At 52.2% G+C, this 18,823-nt stretch overlaps 3 protein-coding genes across 8 annotated transcripts; 1 reads left to right on the top strand and 2 right to left on the bottom strand.

The window, feature by feature from the left end:
* Window positions 1–2,067: 2,067 nt before the first annotated feature.
* On the bottom strand, window positions 2,068–3,302 carry LOC105358217. The gene is made up of 2 exons (XM_011493780.3): window positions 2,997–3,302; window positions 2,068–2,804 (listed from the first exon to the last, which is right to left on the bottom strand). Exons 1-2 carry the CDS (start codon window positions 3,046–3,048, stop codon window positions 2,164–2,166), a joined length of 693 nt encoding a protein of 230 aa, XP_011492082.1. The 5' UTR covers window positions 3,049–3,302; the 3' UTR covers window positions 2,068–2,163.
* Window positions 3,303–3,773: 471 nt separating this feature from the next.
* ndufaf5 (NADH:ubiquinone oxidoreductase complex assembly factor 5) lies at window positions 3,774–8,904 on the bottom strand. Of its 3 annotated transcripts, XM_023953736.1 has the most exons (12): window positions 8,805–8,893; window positions 8,619–8,762; window positions 8,184–8,224; window positions 7,905–7,968; window positions 7,788–7,835; window positions 7,598–7,701; window positions 7,481–7,520; window positions 7,216–7,413; window positions 7,067–7,127; window positions 4,950–5,033; window positions 4,452–4,534; window positions 3,774–4,020 (listed from the first exon to the last, which is right to left on the bottom strand). In XM_023953736.1, exons 1-12 carry the CDS (start codon window positions 8,871–8,873, stop codon window positions 3,934–3,936), a joined length of 1,023 nt encoding a protein of 340 aa, XP_023809504.1. In that variant the 5' UTR covers window positions 8,874–8,893; the 3' UTR covers window positions 3,774–3,933. The 3 variants fall into 3 exon arrangements, with proteins under 3 accessions (XP_023809504.1, XP_023809491.1, XP_023809496.1); XM_023953723.1 differs by having other exon boundaries at window positions 8,619–8,904; XM_023953728.1 differs by having other exon boundaries at window positions 7,788–7,832; window positions 8,619–8,904.
* Window positions 8,905–8,957: 53 nt separating this feature from the next.
* On the top strand, window positions 8,958–18,763 carry esf1 (ESF1 nucleolar pre-rRNA processing protein homolog). 4 transcript variants are annotated; one of them, XM_020700595.2, is made up of 14 exons: window positions 8,958–8,981; window positions 10,001–10,323; window positions 13,728–13,996; window positions 14,068–14,181; window positions 14,269–14,378; window positions 14,479–14,631; window positions 14,699–14,813; window positions 14,875–15,034; window positions 15,102–15,236; window positions 16,161–16,276; window positions 16,495–16,591; window positions 16,841–16,920; window positions 16,991–17,143; window positions 17,860–18,763. In XM_020700595.2, the coding sequence occupies exons 2-14, from the start codon at window positions 10,002–10,004 to the stop codon at window positions 18,211–18,213; spliced, it is 2,178 nt and encodes a 725-aa protein (XP_020556254.1). In that variant the 5' UTR covers window positions 8,958–8,981; window position 10,001; the 3' UTR covers window positions 18,214–18,763. The 4 variants fall into 4 exon arrangements, with proteins under 4 accessions (XP_020556254.1, XP_023809461.1, XP_023809453.1 ...); XM_023953693.1 differs by lacking the exon at window positions 8,958–8,981 and adding an exon at window positions 9,209–9,320 and having other exon boundaries at window positions 10,001–10,317; window positions 13,725–13,996; XM_023953685.1 differs by lacking the exon at window positions 8,958–8,981 and adding an exon at window positions 9,214–9,320.
* Window positions 18,764–18,823: the final 60 nt, after the last annotated feature.

Below are 18,823 nucleotides of genomic sequence, written 5' to 3'. Positions count from 1 at the left end.
CACCAAGATGGCGTCGCGGTCCGCCACCGTTGGCCAGGCTTCTAAAGCGGGCGTGTCTCCTCTAGTGATATAACTCATTGGTCTCGACAGGGAGCGACTTCCTGTTATGGCTATGATGAAACAGGTAAAACCAATGAGTTCTATCACTAGAGGAGACATCACGTGGTTCCTCACGGGAGGAGAGCGCCGCCATCTTGGTGAGGTCAAGTTACTACTGCAGTGCATGTGAACACATTTTTTGCATAATACCAGTTCATTGTGCGGGTTTCAGCTGCCAAAATCAGAGAACTGAGTCCATGAAGGAGGAAGGTGTATCATTTCACATTTCACTAAAATCAATAGAAATCATTGTCATGTGGGCGTCGTCGACCTCACCAAGATGGCGTCACGCTCCGCCACCGTCGGCCAGGCTTCTAAAACGGGCGTGTCTCCTCTAGTGATATAACTCATTGGGTAAAACCCAGGGGGGTATTCCAGAAGGCCCGTTTAAACTCCCCTGACTTTAACCCTGAACTCTGGCTGAACTTGCTTACTCTGGGTATGTTGGTTCCAACAGACCGGATATGAGTTAGTGTAATTACGCTCCACTTGGTAACCCTGGGTTAATGCACGTGCACAGCAGGTACATAAAGACATTCTTAATGGATCGCAGATTTCCAGAGTCACCATGGAAACGCGTGGAGAACAAAAGAGAGCGCTATACTTCAGACGGAGTCTGAGATTTAAATGACGGCGTATGAAGATTATACGTCCATCAATAAAGTAACACGGCTGCATCATCAGCAAAAGAAAGAGTTTCTGCTTGTAGTAGAAGAACAGACAAAGTAAACGCATGAGTTTCTGATCTTATTTCTATTTTCATTGTGACGCATTTATATATAACTTTTCTAACTTAAATTACTTCCATTGATAACAAGTAATTGAGTTAAATTTATTCAACCTGATTTCTGATGTCTATCCAACTCAATATTTTTTACAACTCAAATTTACGTATTTATCTAAATGAATGTCATATAACTCTAACTTAAATGTTTTTCCATCTTAATTTATTGTAATTCTTGAACTCTCATATGTCTAAGTTTGAGCCTGCAGATATTCTCATTTATACAACAATAAAATTTCATTGATTCATTCATTTTCTTAACCGTTTTTCCCTTTCGGGGTCACGGGGTTGTGACAACAAAATTTATGAAACAAAAATGAATTTGCAACCTAAAACATTAAACCATTTGACATTTCTCCAACTTACACATTCTCTCACTCATGGTGCAGAAATAATTAAACATAACTAGACAAACACAGTAAAACAGCTAAACAACTAAACACATTTGGTCAAATGCCCACACTTAACGCTGTAACCGTGGTAACTAGCAGAACCTGCTTTCTGGAACACCCCCCTGGTAAAAAACAGGAAGGTTGTGTTATCTTTCATGGCACAAAGATCTGTCATGTTTAACTAGTGAACAACTTTTGACTAAATTAACATGGACACAAATCTAAATAATCCCCCAAAATAAGTTCCATTCACTCAACCCTTGTGTGACAGCATTGTTCTGTGTTCGTGCATTTACCATTGCAATTATGGTCCAGAATCATTTAGTAATCACCAACTTCAAAAAAGATCTGATCCGAAGGATCCGGTTGCAGATTCAAAGTAGAAACATTTCATTTGGTTCCTCTGAGGTTTTTCTGCAGCTTTCAGAACCAGGGGGGGGTGTTCCAGAAAGCAGGTTATGCTAGCTCCCACGGTAAGTTTGAGGCTAAGGAAGTTGATAACCTCAGCTTTCAGTTCCAGAAATGGAGGTATGTTTCAGGGTGGGTCAAGTTGCCATGGCAACTCATGCTCTGAACATAACCTGGTCCGGAGCAGGTTTAGTTGAAGGTTAGTTTGTTTACAGAGAGGTGAACCAGCATGGCGTGTCCATTTGAAGATGATTTAGTGGATGAAGAAGCTCAGATAATACTTTTTCCACCATGAGAGGGTGATAAGACCACATATGGATGTTGGAAAGATAAACTTTTTCACTTTGATCTAACTTCATTATTTGATTCAGTTAAGATAAAACATTTTTTTAGTTGAGTCAGCCGCGCTTTCCCTGCTGGCGTTTGTTGGTGGTGGAGGTCCGTCTCAGCCGGACTCCATCAGAACCTCGTCACACATGGTTACGGATCACTGGAGTAGATCTCGTTGTCTTTGGTCCTCATCTCCTCAGGATGTGGGCCGGTGCTGTGCGGGTTCCCGCCCGCCGGCTGAGAGCAGCACAGTGGACCTCTGTTGAGCTCGCCGATGACCTGGATCTCCTCGTAGACCACGTCAGGAAGGCTCCGGTCTCTGCCGTCGGTCTTCTCTGCTCTCTTCGCCGAGCAGAACCTCAGGATGAAGGCGGAGAGCAGAACCAGAGCTGCCCCGGTTACCACACCCGCAGGAAGCTTCCACCAGCCGGAGGTCTCCTGGATCTCTGCAGATCCGCCCCGCGGGTCTTCAGGGTCGCCTCCTCGTGGTCCTGGTTCTGGGGGAGCTTTTGAGGGGATCTGCTTTGCATCTGAGGTCACCGTCAGATAAACTCGGTGCTTCTGGTTGCAGACGTAGACGGACTCATCAGAAGCTTCCGTCTGGATGATGACCAGCGAGCCGTCGGCCTGGGAACCGAACCGCCGGTCCAGCCTCGTCTCCCGGCCCTCTCTGATGGTGACCAGAACCAGCTTGGCCCCGTTTTGAAATCTGCTCCAGGTCACGTCTTCTCCTGCATGAGGACATGGGAGTACGGCCACCGAGTGCAGCGGCGCCACCTGCTGGAGGATTCCTACGGAGCAAGAACAGCTGTGAGGGGAAGTCCTCACTGAGCTGAAACCCAAAACCTTGACGGTTCCAGAACACAAAGACAGACGGCAAAAGAAACTGTCTAAGACGTTTAGGTGCAGGTTCCTCTGAAGGCCTCTGGTCCCTCACAGCCGTCGGCGGGACACGAGCGGCGGCGATGAGGGGCTTCAGTTACCTGAGCAGACGCGGAGTCCTGCAGCCGAGAGGAGGCAGACGAGGAGCAGCATGTCTGCAGGCGCTGCAGGCAGAAGTGAGGTTTGGACGGAAAGAGGAAGGCGTGACTGAAGAGCGCGTGGAAATGATGCATGCAGGGGGTCGGCTCGCTCGCCACGGAAAAACAAACGCAGCAAAAAAATGTATCATTTAGTTCTCCATGCCTCTGTTTGCTGCAGTGATTCATGGACTGTCCCTCTTTCCTTCTTTCGAGTTCTTCCAGACTCCAGTTGTTTCATCCGTGCTCCAGTTCCTGACCGTTTACCTCGTCTCTGCTCCTGCTCCTACACCTGGATGTGGTTCCTGTCTCCGGCTCGACTCGCGCCCCTGACTGTCCCCCCAACCACGGCTGGATGAAGCTCGTCTGCTGGACTTTTATATATGTAGTTGTAGAGTTAGATAAGTTAATTCTTCTCTAAGAGTTCTGGTAAATCGCCTGTCCGTCCTGGGGGAGGATCCCTCCTTCATGTGGGCACCCCTGAGGTTTCTTCGTTTTTTCCGGAATCCGTTTTTTTAGGAGTTTTTCCTCACAGAAAGGGGGGTCTAAGGGCAGGGATGCCAGTATAGCTTAGTCAGTTTGTTAGTTCATTTTAGTATTTTCCTATTGAACTCTTTGTATTCATGATCCTTTTGAGTTCATGTTTGACTAAGAAGCCCATCGAGACGACTGTTGTTGTGATTTTGGGCTACAAATAAAATTGAACTGAATTCAAAACAAAGACGGACAAAAACGACCACATCCGATCTGACAAGGAAGTTTATTGACTGAAGCGAACCACAGAAGATGCTGATCTCTGTGCAGGTCCTGCTGAAGGTCACGACCCGGTCCAGACCAGCCTGTGCCGGACCGCCACACCAAGCCGTCCATGAAGTGCAGCGGCTCGGTCCGGTCTGTGGTTCTACGATTGGTGGTCAGGGCCCGGCTGGCCGATCCGCGACAGGTCTCCAAAGGAGACGGTGGCGGAGCCTCGCTTCGCCGGTTTGGCCTGAAAAACAGCAGCTTCAGTTCAAACGTCTCTACAGTGACGTCATCTTCTCATCCAAAACCCAAAAACCTCTGTGGTTCTGTCCCTGCTGTGGGTCCAAACGGGGGTTTGAAGAGGCCCCGCCCACTTCCTGTCTCCTGGCTAAGCGCCATCCTTTCCACAGGGAGCTTCGGTGTTCCGTCTCAGAACAGTAAAGTTTCATGGTTGGTTCTTGTTTTGAGACTTTTAACCCCGGAGGAGATCGCCTCGCCCTCCGTGACCCTCATTGGGCTTCTGAAGAGCCAGAACGTCTACCTGAGGGTCTACAGGTGAGTCTATGAAATGAGGTTCTGTCCCGCCGCTCCATGAAGCCCAGAGGGGATCAAACATTTTCTGAGGCCAGAGCCGTGCTCGTATGTGGGCGGGGTTTTTACCTCACCTCTGACGCTCACCTGAGACTCGTGAGGCTTCCAGCCAATCATGTAGAGGATCTCGAAGGTGGCGGGCACGGCGCCGTCCTCGCTCCCATACATCTCTGAAAGACGGCAGAGTCACATCAGAAACAGCTGGTCAAACAGGAAGTGATGTCAGAGCAGCCAGGAAACAGGTGGAGCAGCAGCTGAGTCAGCAGGAAGCGTGAGGCCACACCTCCTCCAGCTGCTTCGCCTCCCTCAGGACGTCCGTCCTGCTGAGTTTGGGTCGTGTTCTGCAGAACCCTGACAAGGTTTCTATTGAGGGACTCTTCAGGGCGCCGGAGTCCCAACAACCGGAAAAAAACGGTTCCTGCTGGAATCTCTGCATCAGCTGAAGGAAGACGTTCCACGTGTTCTCCCAGACGAACGGCTGAACGGCGGAGGTGACGGGGTTCCCCCGGGAACAGCTTGGTGTCTGCTCGTTGTGTGTTGTTGTTGTGTAGTGCAAAGTGTGCTGCTGTTGTGAAACCACCTCACCTTTGTAAACGGCAGCAGCTGCCAGCATGGTGTCCCTGTGCAGCAGCGTCCTCCTGTTCCAGGCGCAGTTACTCTCTCCCATCCCTAGAGGATCAGTGGAAACCACGGCAATGCCAAGCTTCAGTTGAGGCCTGAACTCTTTCAGTTCATTGATGAAGGAGAACAACAGAAACCCAACTCATCAAGATTATTAGAATCCAGGTGATAATCTGGATTTCTGGACTTCAAAGACAGTGGAGGAAAAATCTGTTCATGTTTCTGAAAGACTTCAGCAAACGCAGCGTTGATTCACAAAACTATTGCTGGATCATTTTACATCGGTTGTCTCTTGTTTGCGTTTCTGTCCGTTTGTCTGTCTGACACTTACTCGTGCACACCACACTCGTGCACACCACCCTCGTGCACACCACAATCGTGCACATCACACTCGTGCACACCACACTCGTGCAAACCACACTCGTTTACACCACATTCGTGCACACCACACTCGTGCACACCACAATCGTGCACATCACACTCGTGCACACCACCCTCGTGCACATCACACTCGCGGCCCAGTCCTTCTGCCGCTTCTTCATCTCCCGGTTGAAGACGATCACGGAGCCCGACAGCCTCCTGCAGGCTCCGGGCCCCCCCCAGCCCCGTCCTCGTGCACACCACACTCGTGCACACCACCCTCGTGCACATCACACTCGTGCACACCACACTCGTGCACACCACAATCGTGCACATCACACTCGTGCACACCACACTCGTGCACACCACACTCGTTTACACCACATTCGTGCACACCACACTCGTGCACACCACATTCGTGCACACCACATTCGTGCACACCACACTCGTGCACACCACCCTCGTGCACACCACCCTCGTGCACACCACCCTCGTGCACACCACACTCATGCACATCACAATCGTGCACATCACACTTGTGCACACCAGACTCGTGCACACCACACTCGTGCACACCACACTCGTGCACACCACACTCGTGCACACCACACTCGTGCACACCACACTCGTGCACACCACACTCGTTCACACCACATTCGTGCACACCACACTCGTGCACACCACACTCGTGCACATCACACTCGTGCACATCACACTCGTGCACACCACCCTCGTGCACATCACACTCGTGCACACCAGACTCGTGCACACCACACTCGTGCACACCAGACTCGTGCACACCACACTCGTGCACACCAGACTCGTGCACATCACACTCGTGCACACCAGACTCGTGCACACCAGACTCGTGCACATCACACTCGTGCACACCAGACTCGTGCACATCACACACGTGCACACCACACTCGTGCACATCACACTCGTGCACATCACACTCGTGCACACCACACTCGTGCACACCACACTCGTGCACACCACACTCGTGCACATCACACTCGTGCACACCACACTCGTGCACATCACACTCGTGCACACCAGACTCGTGCACACCAGACTCGTGCACACCACACTCGTGCACACCACACTCGTGCACACCAGACTCGTGCACACCAGACTCGTGCACATCACACTCGTGCACACCACACTCGTGCACACCACACACGTGCACACCACACTCGTGCACAACACACTCGTGCACACCACACTCGTGCACAACACACTCGTGCACACTAGACTCGTGCACATCACACTCGTGCACATCACACTCGTGCACACCACACTCGTGCACACCACACTCGTGCACATCACACTCGTGCACACCACACTCGTGCACATCACACTCGTGCACACCACACTCGTGCACATCACACTCGTGCACACCACACTCGTGCACATCACACTCGTGCACACCACACTCGTGCACACCACACTCGTGCACATCACACTCGTGCACACCACACTCGTGCACACCACACTCGTGCACACCACACTCGTGCACATCACACTCGTGCACACCAGACTCGTGCACATCACACTCGTGCACACCACCCTCGTGCACACCACCCTCGTGCACATCACACTCGTGCACACCACACTCGTGCACACCACACTCGTGCACACCACACTCGTGCACCAGACATCAGTGATTGGGCAGCTCTTCCGCGTTAACCTGATGGCGGCAGCGGCTTGGCGGTCTGTACCTTGCAGATCCGTCATGACCTCCATGATTCCTGGATAGTGGACCTGCACGTCATCCACGTCCTTCAGAAACAAACACCGCCGTCAGACTCCTCCCACTGGAGCTTGAGAAAACCTCACCTCAGGCACCGATTGGCTGACGGACTCTCACCACGGTCAGCATGGTGAAGCCGGCCCGGCCCAGCAGGTTTCCCAGGTCCGTGACGGCAGTGAAGGGCGACACGTGGGGGGAGAACCCCCCCTCCCTCTCCGTCTCGGCCAGCTGCAGCGAACAGCGCAGCTCGTACAGCGTCTCCCCGCCCACCATGGCCCCGATGAACACGCCGTCCGGCTTCAGCACCTGGTGGATCTGAGGGGAGGGGACAGTCTGAGCGACTCGGAGCTCCAGGTCAGCCTGTGAGGTCGGCGTGTGTCACCTGTTTGAGAGCCCCGGGCAGGTCGTTGATCCAATGCAGACTGAAGCAGACAAAAGATTACAAATGTCATCATGAAACAAAGCCGAGCATAACAGGAAGTGAGGCCTCCTGACCCACCTCAGGCTGCTCACCACCAGGTCAAAGCTGTTCTCCTGAAACGGCAGGAACTCCTCGTCAGCCAGAACGCACCGCGTCGCCATCGGGGTCCGCCGCCTCTGCCTCTGCAGTCAGGAGAACCAGAAAAGTCCCGTTTGAGGCCTCAGAGACTGTGGAGCACCGAGGATGAAACCGGGCCTCCAGAACTCACCAGAGCCTGCTGGGAGACGTCGGTCAGGAGGAGACGCTCCACCACCTCCTGAAACGACAGCAGTCAGCTGAGCTTTGGCTCAGACCACAACCTCCACATGAAGGTTCTCACACTGACCTCAGTCAGATGCTGGGCGATGTGACTCTTTCCTGCTCCGATGTCTAACGCCAGAGGAAACGTCCTACGGAACCGGAGAGCAGGAAGAAGAGTGTGAGCTGGAAGCTGACGGACGCACAACGACACACGGCTGTTCTGCAGACGGATCCAGACTCCTCTTCTTCATTGATCTTGGGTCAGACTGGATACTTCTTCACATAGACAGAAGCATTCAATGCCACAGAGGCGGTTCCTCTGAGTACAGCAGGACCTCACTGTCTGGATCTACTCAGAACCCACCTTGCAATGTCATAAACCCGATCCGCCACTCGGCTGCCAACCTGCCAACAGACATGAGAAGAAGTTTGTTACCCAAACGTGGACAGAGTCGCACAACATGTTTGTCTCAGCTATGTTCCAGCTATGTTCCAGCTATGTTCCAGGTATGTTCCAGCTATGTTCCAGCTATGTTCCAGCTATGTTCCAGGTATGTTCCAGGTATGTTCCAGGTATGTTTCACCAACGCTGAGCGACCAGAATGGAGGGAAATGAAGCAAAACTCCCCTGCAGCTGTTTACCAGGATTGGTGTATCCAATGAACTAGAACACCCCCCACCCCCAGAGGATTCTCCAGATCCGGGTCTCTCCCGGGTCCAGAAGGTTTGTTTAGATAGAACTTGGAGGTTCTGTATGAAGATTACCCCCCCCCCCCACCCCCCTCCCCCGTCTCCTCACCTCGTCCCTCAGGTAGTCGTACTGCTGTCCATCCTGCAGGGAGGCGGCCCAGTCCTTCTGCCGCTTCTTCATCTCCCGGTTGAAGACGATCACGGAGCCCGACAGCCTCCTGCAGGCTCCGGGCCCCCCCAGCCCCGTCCCGGGCCCCCCCAGCCCCGTCCCGGGGCCCCCCAGCCCCGTCCCGGGGCCCCCCGCCGCACAGACCGCAGCCCTCCGCAGCCTCTGCAGGACTCTGAAGCCTCCTCTGCTCCTCATGTCTTCGTCCTCTCTGACAGCAGCAGCTTCCTGAAGAAGGACGGAGCAGAAACCCGGACCCGGATCTGTTTGGGTCTGTGGGAAATTGCGGAACCGGATCAGAACCTGGTAAGAGACTCTGCCATAAGCGCAGAGTTTCGGTGTCAGCCTGGGCCCTGGAGGTGACCGGGACGGTCGCCGTTTGTGTTGACAGGTCACCTACGAAGACATGTCGGTTTGAAACACTAATTTAATTGAGACCATTTGTAAAATAAAATGATGTCAAAGTGTCGTTTTGTTACGAAATATCCGTAAAAATGTCTGTTTTTATACTGTTTGTTAAACGAGTTCGTTTTGCAGCGATTTCGGGAAGTTTGTCCCACGTCGCTTTCCATTGGAACAAGAAGGCGGGGAAACAGAGGGTAACGGCAGAGGTGCATGCTGGGAAAGCACGTGCTAAAAGCAAAGGTAAACGTTCTTCATTATTATTTTCAGCCGTAGGTTTCCTCCTCGGTGCTTTCCCGCCGGATACCGGAGTTCTGGTTCCGAGGTCCGTCACGACAAAACCGCGAACCTTTAATGTAAAGATTACGGAATTCTGCTGGACTTAATGTCTGTCAGCAGACCTAAAATAATTAACAAAGTTCGGTGTGAAGCCTCGGGTACCGGGCTCGGTCCAGGGCTGAACGCAGCATCAATTTACGGATCCTAGTTTCATGCTTCAACTTATCTCAGAGTCCCGGCCCGGTTCCGGTTCTGAAGATCAGAAACTAAAACTGTTTTCAGAACTGGACTGAACCCGGTTTTCTATTTCTGGTTCTCCTATTGGTGACGGGACGTACCTGTGGTTCTGACTGACGGGACGTACCTGTGGTTCTGCAGCCTGTGGTTCTGCCGGGACGTACCTGTGGTTCTGCAGCCTGTGGTTCTGCCGGGACGTACCTGTGGGTCTCCAGCCTGTGGTTCTGACGGGACGTACCTGTGGTTCTGCAGCCTGTGGTTCTGCCGGGACGTACCTGTGGTTCTGACGGGACGTACCTGTGGTTCTGCAGCCTGTGGTTCTGCCGGGAAGTACCTGTGGTTCTGCAGCCTGTGGTTCTGACTGGCGCTCCGTTTGTTCTGATCTCGGGTTCTGTGGTTTCTTCCAGCATGTCGTCCCAGAAGATGAAGGACGGCGATCCACGATTCCTCCGGGTCCAGAAGGACCCACGGTTCTGGGAGATGCCTGAGCGGGACCGTAAGATCAGTATTGACAAACGGTTCCGGTCCATGTTCCACGACCAGCGCTTCAAGGTGAAACAGACGGTGGACAAACGGGGCCGACCCGTCAGCCACTCCACCGCCGAAGACCTGAGGCGCTTCTACCAGCTGTCTGACTCCGATGAAGAGGAGGAGGAGGAGGGGAGGACGAAGGTCAGAGAAGATGAAGCTGAACCGCGAGGAAGAGGAGACGATGATGATGATGATGAAGGTGAGGAGCTTTTGGTTGAACTTCATCCTCACAGAAGAACATCTGTGTCAACGCCATAAAGCTGCAGAGACCGAGGAAGACTGCTGGCATGCTGGACTAAAGCTGGAGCAGTAACGCCACACGGCGACTGGCCCCGCCCACACATAGAGGCCTTCTGATTGGCCGGATCACGCAGGACCGAAGCTGTTAGATCAGTGGTTCTGACCGGTTCTGATTGGGGGTGTGTATTGGCAAGAGTCTGGCGATACGATACGTATCCCGATACTTTACCAAAACATATTTCCTTTCTGTTTTTTTAAGGACTTTGAAAAAACTTTACCTGAATCTTAATGTCTTCCACTGTAATAAAATGGTCAAATTCAGTTTATTTAATGATCACAATGTTAATGTTAAGCACTGCAACTGTATCTCATATATAAGTTCATAGTGCTTTTATTTTGGTAAGTTAAAACATAGAAAGGGAAGTCAACATTGTCTGATTTAAAACATAAATATATATTTTTCAGTGTAAGAAAAAACAAAGAATGAATGTTCCTTAACCAATAAGTGTCTTTTGGGGAAATAAAATGCTGTTTATTTTCAGCATTAATGTAGCTTCTCTAGTGCTTTTCAACGGTTCTGGGGCCTGAATGGTGCTTCCAAAATAAAGGGGTGGGGGGGGGGCAAACTGTTTTTTTCCAGAAACAATAAAGTGTGATGATGAGGCAGCAGGACAGAAGGAAGGAAAGTTGCTTTAATGTAACAAAAAAGGTGCTTTGTATGTTTACAGTCTGCTCTGCTGCACCTTTGCAGACACGCTTCTCACACACAGAAGGAACTGGTAACACTGATCACCACAGTCAGCCTTTTTCAGAGCGATGTACACATCCCTCTGATCCATCAGGTCACTAAACTAGAATCTGTTGCTGGGAGGTTCTGCAGAACTTTAGCCCGCTTTGCTAGCATGTTAGCAGATGCTAAGCGCATTAGCCTATTAGCTGCTGCCGTGCTTCATTGTCTATCTTATTTATCTGAGCCGCTAAAAAGCACAGAAATCCTCGTTTTTCTATCTTACTGGCAGCAACATGGTTCAGAGTTTCTGTCTAGTATCCCTTCAAGTAAAAACGAAGTAGTTCATGTCTCGTAACAACAGAACCAGCTGCCTCTGGCTGCAGTCTTCCTGTTGTCTTGTGCAGAGTAGAGCTGCTCAAAGAGGCTCCATGTTCTCTGCTGCCAACTAGAGGTCGGAGGGTGAAGTGGACAACAAGAGTCAGACGCTGAAGGACGCTCAGAAATAATTAAATAAACATCGATCTGGCAGCATTTTGAATCCATACAAGTATTGCCAAATGAACTATTGCGATATTTTACCCAATCGATTTTTTTCTGACACCCCTAGTTCTGATGGTCCTCTTTGGTTCTGACTGTTCTCTTTGGTTCTGACCGGCTCTGATGGTCCTCTTTGGTTCTTATCGGTTCTGATGGTTCTCTTTGGTTCTGATGGTCCTCTTTGGTTCTGATTGGTTCTCTTTGGTTCTGGTGGTCTTCTTTGGTTCTGACCGGTTCTGATGGTTCTCTATGGTACTGGTGGTCCTCTTTGGTTCTGACCGGTTCTGATGGTTCTCTATCGTGCTGATGGTCTTCTTTGGTTCTGATCGGTTTGATGGTTCTCTATGGTTCTGATGGTTCTCTTTGGTTCTGACCGGCTCTGATGGTTCTCTTTGGTTCTGACCAGTTCTGATGGTTCTCTATGGTTCTGATGGTCCTCTTTGGTTCTTATCGGTTCTGATGGTTCTCTTTGGTTCTGATGGTCCTCTTTGGTTCTGATCGGTTTGATGGTTCTCTATCGTGCTGATGGTCTTCTTTGGTTCTGATCGGTTTGATGGTTCTCTATGGTTCTGATGGTTCTCTTTGGTTCTGACCGGCTCTGATGGTTCTCTTTGGTTCTGACCAGTTCTGATGGTTCTCTATGGTTCTGATGGTCCTCTTTGGTTCTTATCGGTTCTGATGGTTCTCTTTGGTTCTGATGGTCCTCTTTGGTTCTGCTGGTTCTCTTTGGTTCTGGTGGTCTTCTTTGGTTCTGATGGTTCTCTATGGTTCTGGTGGTCCTCTTTGGTTCTGACCGGTTCTGATGGTTCTCTATCGTGCTGGTGGTCCTCTTTGGTTCTGATCGGTTTGATGGTTCTCTATGGTTCTGATGGTCCTCTTTGGTTCTGACCGGTTCTGATGGTTCTCTATCGTTCTGATGGTCCTCTTTGGTTCTGATCCGTTTGATGGTTCTCTTTGGTTCTGACAGGTTCTGCTGGTCCTCTTTGGTTCTGACTGGTGCTGATGGTCCTCTTTGGTTCTGATCGGTTTGATGGTTCTCTATGGTTCTGATGGTCCTCTTTGGTTCTGACCGGTTCTGATGGTTCTCTATCGTTCTGATGGTCCTCTTTGGTTCTGATCCGTTTGATGGTTCTCTTTGGTTCTGACTGTTTCTGCTGGTCCTCTTTGGTTCTGACTGGTGCTGATGGTCCTCTTTGGTTCTGATCGGTTTGATGGTTCTCTATGGTTCTGATGGTCCTCTTTGGTTCTGACTGGTGCTGATGGTCCTCTTTGGTTCTGATCGGTTTGATGGTTCTCTATCGTTCTGATGGTCCTCTTTGGTTCTGATCCGTTTGATGGTTCTCTTTGGTTCTGACAGGTTCTGCTGGTCCTCTTTGGTTCTGATTGGTTCTATGGATTGGACTTATCTGCGATTTTCAAGACATCCAAAGTTCTTACATTGTGTCCATTATTCATTCCCTCCTCATTCATTCTTGGTGATGGTAGTTACGGTTGTAGCCACAGCTGCCCTGGGGCAGACTGACAGAGGCCTGGCTGCCAGTTCCCGCCTACGGCCCCTCTGACCATCACCGGGATCATACATGCACATTCACACACCAGTGGAGCCACACTGGAGGCAAGGAGGGGGAAGTGTCTTGCCCAAGGACACAACGACATTTGGCTGGGGGGAGCGGGGATCGAACCGCCAACCCTTCGATCATTGGACGACCCGCTCAACCACCTGAGCCACTGTCGCGCCATGTCGTTCTGATGGTTCTCTATGGTTCTGATCGGTTTCATGGTTCTCTATGGTTCTGATGGTTGTCTTTGGTTCTGACAGGGTTCTCGTAGCCTCAGGCGGGTGTTTCGTTTACGGTCCAGGTGGTCCCTCATTAAACTCCTTGGCCAGACACTGTCCCACAGCTGAGCCCCTGACCCGTCTTTGCTGCGTTTCCATGGCGACAGCAGATGAAAAACAGAAAAACTTTGTTCCGTTAAACCAGGAAAAACGAACGGAGAACATGTTTGTGACCCTGAGGTCAGAACGGGAAGCGATGGAGCTCAGATCTTCATCGGGCCTCCAGAAGATCCTCTGATGCTGTTTCTCTTGTTCTAAGGTGATGAAGACGAGGAGCTGTCTGCTGGTGATGAAGCTGAGGAGGGGAAGCGCCACGAAGCGAGGCGGTCCGATGAGGAGGAGTCGTCCAGTCTGGATTCTGAGGACGACAGCGATAGTGGACCGGACCTGGCCCGGGGGAAGGGGAACGTGGAGACCAGCTCAGACGAAGATGAGGAGGATGAGGTGGACGCCATCCTCAGGAGGGAGGAAGAGGAGCTGGAGCATGACTGGGGAGAGCTGTGCAAGGACGCTCCACGGGGCGAACAGGTGGGTCCGCCTCAGAGGGAGGGGAGGGGGTGACCGTTGTGGATCTGTTTGACCCGGTTCTGTTGGGTCAGGCTTCGACTCGGCTGGCCGTCTGCAACATGGACTGGGACCGCATGAAGGCCCGGGACCTGCTGGTTCTGTTCGGCTCGTTTGCACCTAAAGGGGGCGCCGTGCTGTCTGTGAGGGTGAGGCGGCCCGTGGGACCCATTCTGATGGAAGGGGCGTGGTCAGCAACGGCGTTCTAACAGCAATGCATTCTGGGTGTTGCTCAGATCTACCCGTCAGAATTTGGGAAAGAGAGGCTGAAGGAGGAGGAGGCCCGGGGACCACCGGAGCTCAAGGCCCTTCCAGAAGATTCCGAGGAAGACACGGAGGAGGAGAGGTAAGTGCTGCTGTCATGATGATGTCATGCTGGCATCTGCTGCGCCTCCTCACAGAGGGCGGGAACTTTGCTGCAGCTCCTTCTCATCACCTCCTCTCAGGGTTCACAGGGAGAAGATCCGCGACTACCAGTTCAAGCGCCTGAAGTACTTCTACGCCGTGGTGGAGTGCGACTCGGTCGACACGGCGGCAAAGATCTACGAGGAGTGCGACGGCTTTGAGTACGAGAGCAGCTGCTCCGTGTTGGACCTCCGGTACGCTCGTCTGGCCGTCCTTCAGCCGCCGCCGCCGCACACGTCTGACCGACTCTGAGCCCAACAGGTTCGTTCCTGAAGACATGACGTTTGACGAGGAGCCCAGAGACGAGGCGACCCACGTCAATCCCTCTGCGTTCACGCCCAAACTCTTCACCTCCTCAGCCGCCGCCACCTCCAAGGTGAGACCGTCTCAGCGGTTTCTGCTCCCTCCCAGACACTAACGCGTGTTCCTCCAACCAGGTGCAGCTGACGTGGGACGAGACCGACCACGAGCGCCTGACCGCCCTCAACCGAAAGTTCAACAAAGACGAGCTCCTGGACATGGACTTCAGGGCCTACCTGGCCTCCTCCAGTGAGGAAGAGGAGGCTCTGAGTGGAGAGGAGCCGGACACGGGGGGAGGTGGGACCGGAGCTTTCAGGGAGGGGTCCCTCTGTGGAATGGAACTGATCTGCTCCTCCTTCCACAGAGGCAGCTGTCAGCGAGACGAAGAAGAGGAGGAGTGAGGAGCAAATCTCCAAGTACAGAGAGCTGCTGAAGAGCGTCCAGGACAAAGACCAGAAGGAGGACAAAGACATGGAGATGGAGGTCACCTGGGTGCCAGGTATGGAGCCCAAAGGGGGATCTCCAGTTTGTAATGAAACGGTACTGGAAAATGTTCAGGAGCAAACGGTGGTTTTTCTAAGAACTGGAGAGATTCTGCTGAAGGTTCTAAAACGAGGTTCCTCAGGGAACCTCAGGTTTTCATGCAGTTTGGGATCATTTAACAAAATGTTAGAGAATTGAAATTCATGAGGAACATGAAGAACACTAGTTACTGTGGTAACTAGTTACCACAGTAACTGTGGTACCACAGTTGAAGGTGTTGCTGCTACGAACATGTTGCTGTTTGTCGCTGTTCCTGGAGACGTTTAGGCGAACTCTGACTGTGGTACCACAGCTCCAACTTCTCTCTCTCTCTGTCTTCTTGTATCCTGACCCATAACCAAAACCACAAATCCACTCTCACTCCCTAAAAACAGAAACCGTCTCCCTCTGACGGCAGAAAGGCCGGCGGTCAGAGACGGTAACAACAGAGATAAAAGAAGCAACAGAACCGTTTAAGAGCCGCCATCGCAGGTCTCCGGTTCTCCATACAGGGGCCTTGTAAAGAACTCTGCCAGGTGGTCCGTCCTCCCCTCCAATGACTAACATGGACAACGTCCTCAGAGTCGGGCCGTTGGGACTGAAGGGACGAAGCTGATGTCCAGTGAGACCCCCCCCCCATCAGGACCCAAACAGGGAAGCAACACGGTAGTTGATGACCAGAACTCTAACCCTAGAAGACGTCTGGGGGAGCAGCCATCACCACTTCTCCATCTTCCCCTCCAGCTTGTTGACAACATCCTCCCACTTCTCCCATGTCACCTTGGAGGGAGAACCGGGAGCATGGATAGCATCCACTAAGACCAGGAACAGGAAGAACAGCATAGACCTGGTCCGGGAGCAGCTTTGGACTGGATTCACAGCTGCTGTGTGGTTTCTGCAGGTCTGAAGGAGACCACGGAGAAGCTGGTGAAGGAAAAGCTGGAGGGGAAGGACAAGCTGACGCCCTGGGAGGGGTACCTGCAGAAGAAGAAGGAGAAGAAGAGCGGGAAGAAGCAGGTGGGCTGGACACCAACACTGAAGGTTCAGGGGGTCCACATCATGGGGTTGATCTTAGTGGATCCTGTTTGGTTTTCTTCATGGAAAACAGGAATGTGGGTTTGGTCATCAAGGCCTGTGACTCCGCCCCCCAGATAACCAGGCTGCTAGAGAGTCGATGCTTTACTGGGTTTAACCTTTGTGCCTCCTCCTGAGTCATGTGACCTTATTCCCTGTAGGGGGCGTCTGATGGCGAGCTCAGCGATGACCAGCTTCCTGATGACGTCGACCTCAGCGACCCCTTCTTTGTGGAGGAGCTCGGAGGGGAACGCAGTGGTCAGTGCTTCAGCCTAGAACCTCATTGCTGGTGGGAAACCACCGCCACGCGCCTGACTGCCGGTTCTCTGGTGACGGCTCGGGTTGTTGATGGTTGAAGGTGTTGCTGCTACGAACGTGTTGCTGTTTGTCGCTGTTCCTGGAGACGTTCAGAGGAACTCTGACATCAAGAAGTGTCCACGTCCCAGAGGAGCTCCTGGGTTCTTTCTGGATGATGAGGGTCAGAGTCCAACTCTTCTTCTGTTGCAGACATGAAGAGAAAACCGAAGAAGAAGAAGAAGGTGGAAATATGTGCTGCCGACAACGGCGAGGAGCTGGAGAAACAGCAGGTCAGGCGAAGCCCCTCCCACTGAGGAGAACTGCTGCTTCCAGCTGGAGCTGACCCTGTTTGTGTTCCAGGCTGAGATGGCTCTGCTGATGGAGGACGACACGGACCCCAAACACGCACACTTCAACTACGACCGCATCGTGGAGCAGCAGAACCTGAGCAAGAAGAAAAGGAAGAAGCTCCTGAAGAAAGGGGCGGAGCTACTGGAGGATGACGGCTTCCAGGTGAGACTTCTGATCTTGGGTGTGTTGCTCATCTGAGAAGGTTTTCTAGTTGGAAGATAAATGATCGACTTCCTCCAAAGATTCTGTTAAGGATGGAAGTTCATTTCCAGCTTTGCCGGAGCCTTTATGGTTGATTTGCCGCAGTCCTTACTGTGACCCCGCCGGGGTCCTTACGGTGACCCCGCCGGGGTCCTTACGATGACCCCGCCGGGGTCCTTACGGTGACCCCGCCGCAGTCCTTACTGTGACCCTTCCGGGGTCCTTACGGTGACCCCGCCGGAATCCTTACGGTGACCCCGCCAGAGTCCTTACGGTGACCCCGCCGGGGTCCTTACGGTGACCCCGCCGGGGTCCTTACGGTGACCCCGCCGGGGTCCTTACGGTGACCCCGCCGGGGTCCTTACGGTGACCCCGCCGCAGTCCTTACGGTGACCCCGCCGGGGTCCTTACGGTGACCCCGCCGGGGTCCTTACGGTGACCCCGCCAGAGTCCTTACGGTGACCCCGCCAGAGTCCTTGTTGGTGGTTTCACATGCTTAATACTGAGATGTGGTCTTTGGTGTAGCTGCATCATTAAATGGAGGCGTTTCTGTAGACGAATGCCCCTCCCTGGAGGAGGTTCCTGGTTGGGACACAGCAGTAAAGAGGATGCAGGGATCCTCCAGAGTCTGTGGTTCCACTGCAGCAGCGTTCTGTGACCCCGTTGTTTGGTTTCAGGTTGACGTTCAGGACCCCCGCTTCCAGGCCATCTTCACCTCCCATCTCTTCAGCCTGGACCCCTCCCACCCCAACTACAGGAAGACCAAGGCCATGCAGAGCATCCTGGCAGAGAAGCAGCGACGCAGAGAAGAGCAGCAGCGCCACCTGGAGGACAAGCTCGACGCTCAGGAGGCCACACCTTCGCACAGACAGGCGGCCATGACACAGGAAGCTGCCGCAGAAAGGCGGGAAAATGACTCTGAGACCATGGCGTCAAAGAAAGACATGGACCCAAGTCTGTCGTTGCTCGTCAAATCAATAAAGAGCAAAACGCAGCAGTTTCAGGCCCGGAAGAAGCAGAAGACGGCGTAGGCGTGGCTGAACCTCCTGAAGGCGGGACCATGCCAGGTCACGACCTCTGTGCTGGTATTACCAAAGGACACGGAGCAGAAATCTGAATCCGATCCGACTCGTGTTTGATGGCTTTAATGACGGTCAATCAATGATCTGTTGGGTTCAGTAATGCTGAATCTGCTGATCCGACAGAGAATCACGGCTGTAGAACCTCGGTTCTGCGTTCTCGTGGTTCTCTGCCGGGACCGGACGAACCAGAAGAGCTTTGCTGGTCCGACCTGAACATTTATGGACCGCTGGTCAGTAAACAAAGATGTCTCTGTCCATGTTTTGTATCTGCGTTCAGATCTCCAGCCGTCTGCTCAGGACTAAAGAGAAAAGGCTTCCTGGAAAGTTTCTGAAGCTAAAATGATGTGAATCTGTTCAAATCCAGTAATCTGTTCTAAACCTTTCTAAATGACGCCTTTGTTTGATTCCTGACGTATTTCTGACCATTGACCTTTCCGTCAAAGTCAAGAAGAACATCCCCACATCCTGACCTTTTAAAATAAAAGTCCTTTCAACTTCATCGTGGGTCTATTGCTTGAATCCTGAGAACTTCTACACGACTCTACAAGTGGACAGAGTG

This window comes from Oryzias latipes, chromosome 1 (assembly GCF_002234675.1).
Source record: "Oryzias latipes chromosome 1, ASM223467v1".
NCBI lineage: Eukaryota > Metazoa > Chordata > Actinopteri > Beloniformes > Adrianichthyidae > Oryzias > Oryzias latipes.
The sequence above is the reverse complement of the archived record's forward strand: the minus strand, read 5'-3'. Positions and strand labels throughout refer to the sequence as shown.

Coding starts and splice junctions, on each gene's coding strand:
- LOC105358217 (XM_011493780.3), bottom strand. CDS start 3,048: ATGCTGCTCCTCGTCTGCCTCCTCTCGGCTGCAGGACTCCGCGTCTGC. Junction 2,805..2,996: donor AGGACTCCGCGTCTGCTCAG/GTAACTGAAGCC, acceptor CTTGCTCCGTAG/GAATCCTCCAGCAGGTGGCG.
- ndufaf5 (XM_023953723.1), bottom strand. CDS start 8,873: ATGAGGAGCAGAGGAGGCTTCAGAGTCCTGCAGAGGCTGCGGAGGGCT. Junction 7,836..7,904: donor TCGCCCAGCATCTGACTGAG/GTCAGTGTGAGA, acceptor CTGTCGTTTCAG/GAGGTGGTGGAGCGTCTCCT. Junction 7,702..7,787: donor ACGTCTCCCAGCAGGCTCTG/GTGAGTTCTGGA, acceptor TCCTGACTGCAG/AGGCAGAGGCGGCGGACCCC.
- esf1 (XM_020700595.2), top strand. CDS start 10,002: ATGTCGTCCCAGAAGATGAAGGACGGCGATCCACGATTCCTCCGGGTC. Junction 14,182..14,268: donor GCGCCGTGCTGTCTGTGAGG/GTGAGGCGGCCC, acceptor GGTGTTGCTCAG/ATCTACCCGTCAGAATTTGG. Junction 14,814..14,874: donor CAGCCGCCGCCACCTCCAAG/GTGAGACCGTCT, acceptor TCCTCCAACCAG/GTGCAGCTGACGTGGGACGA.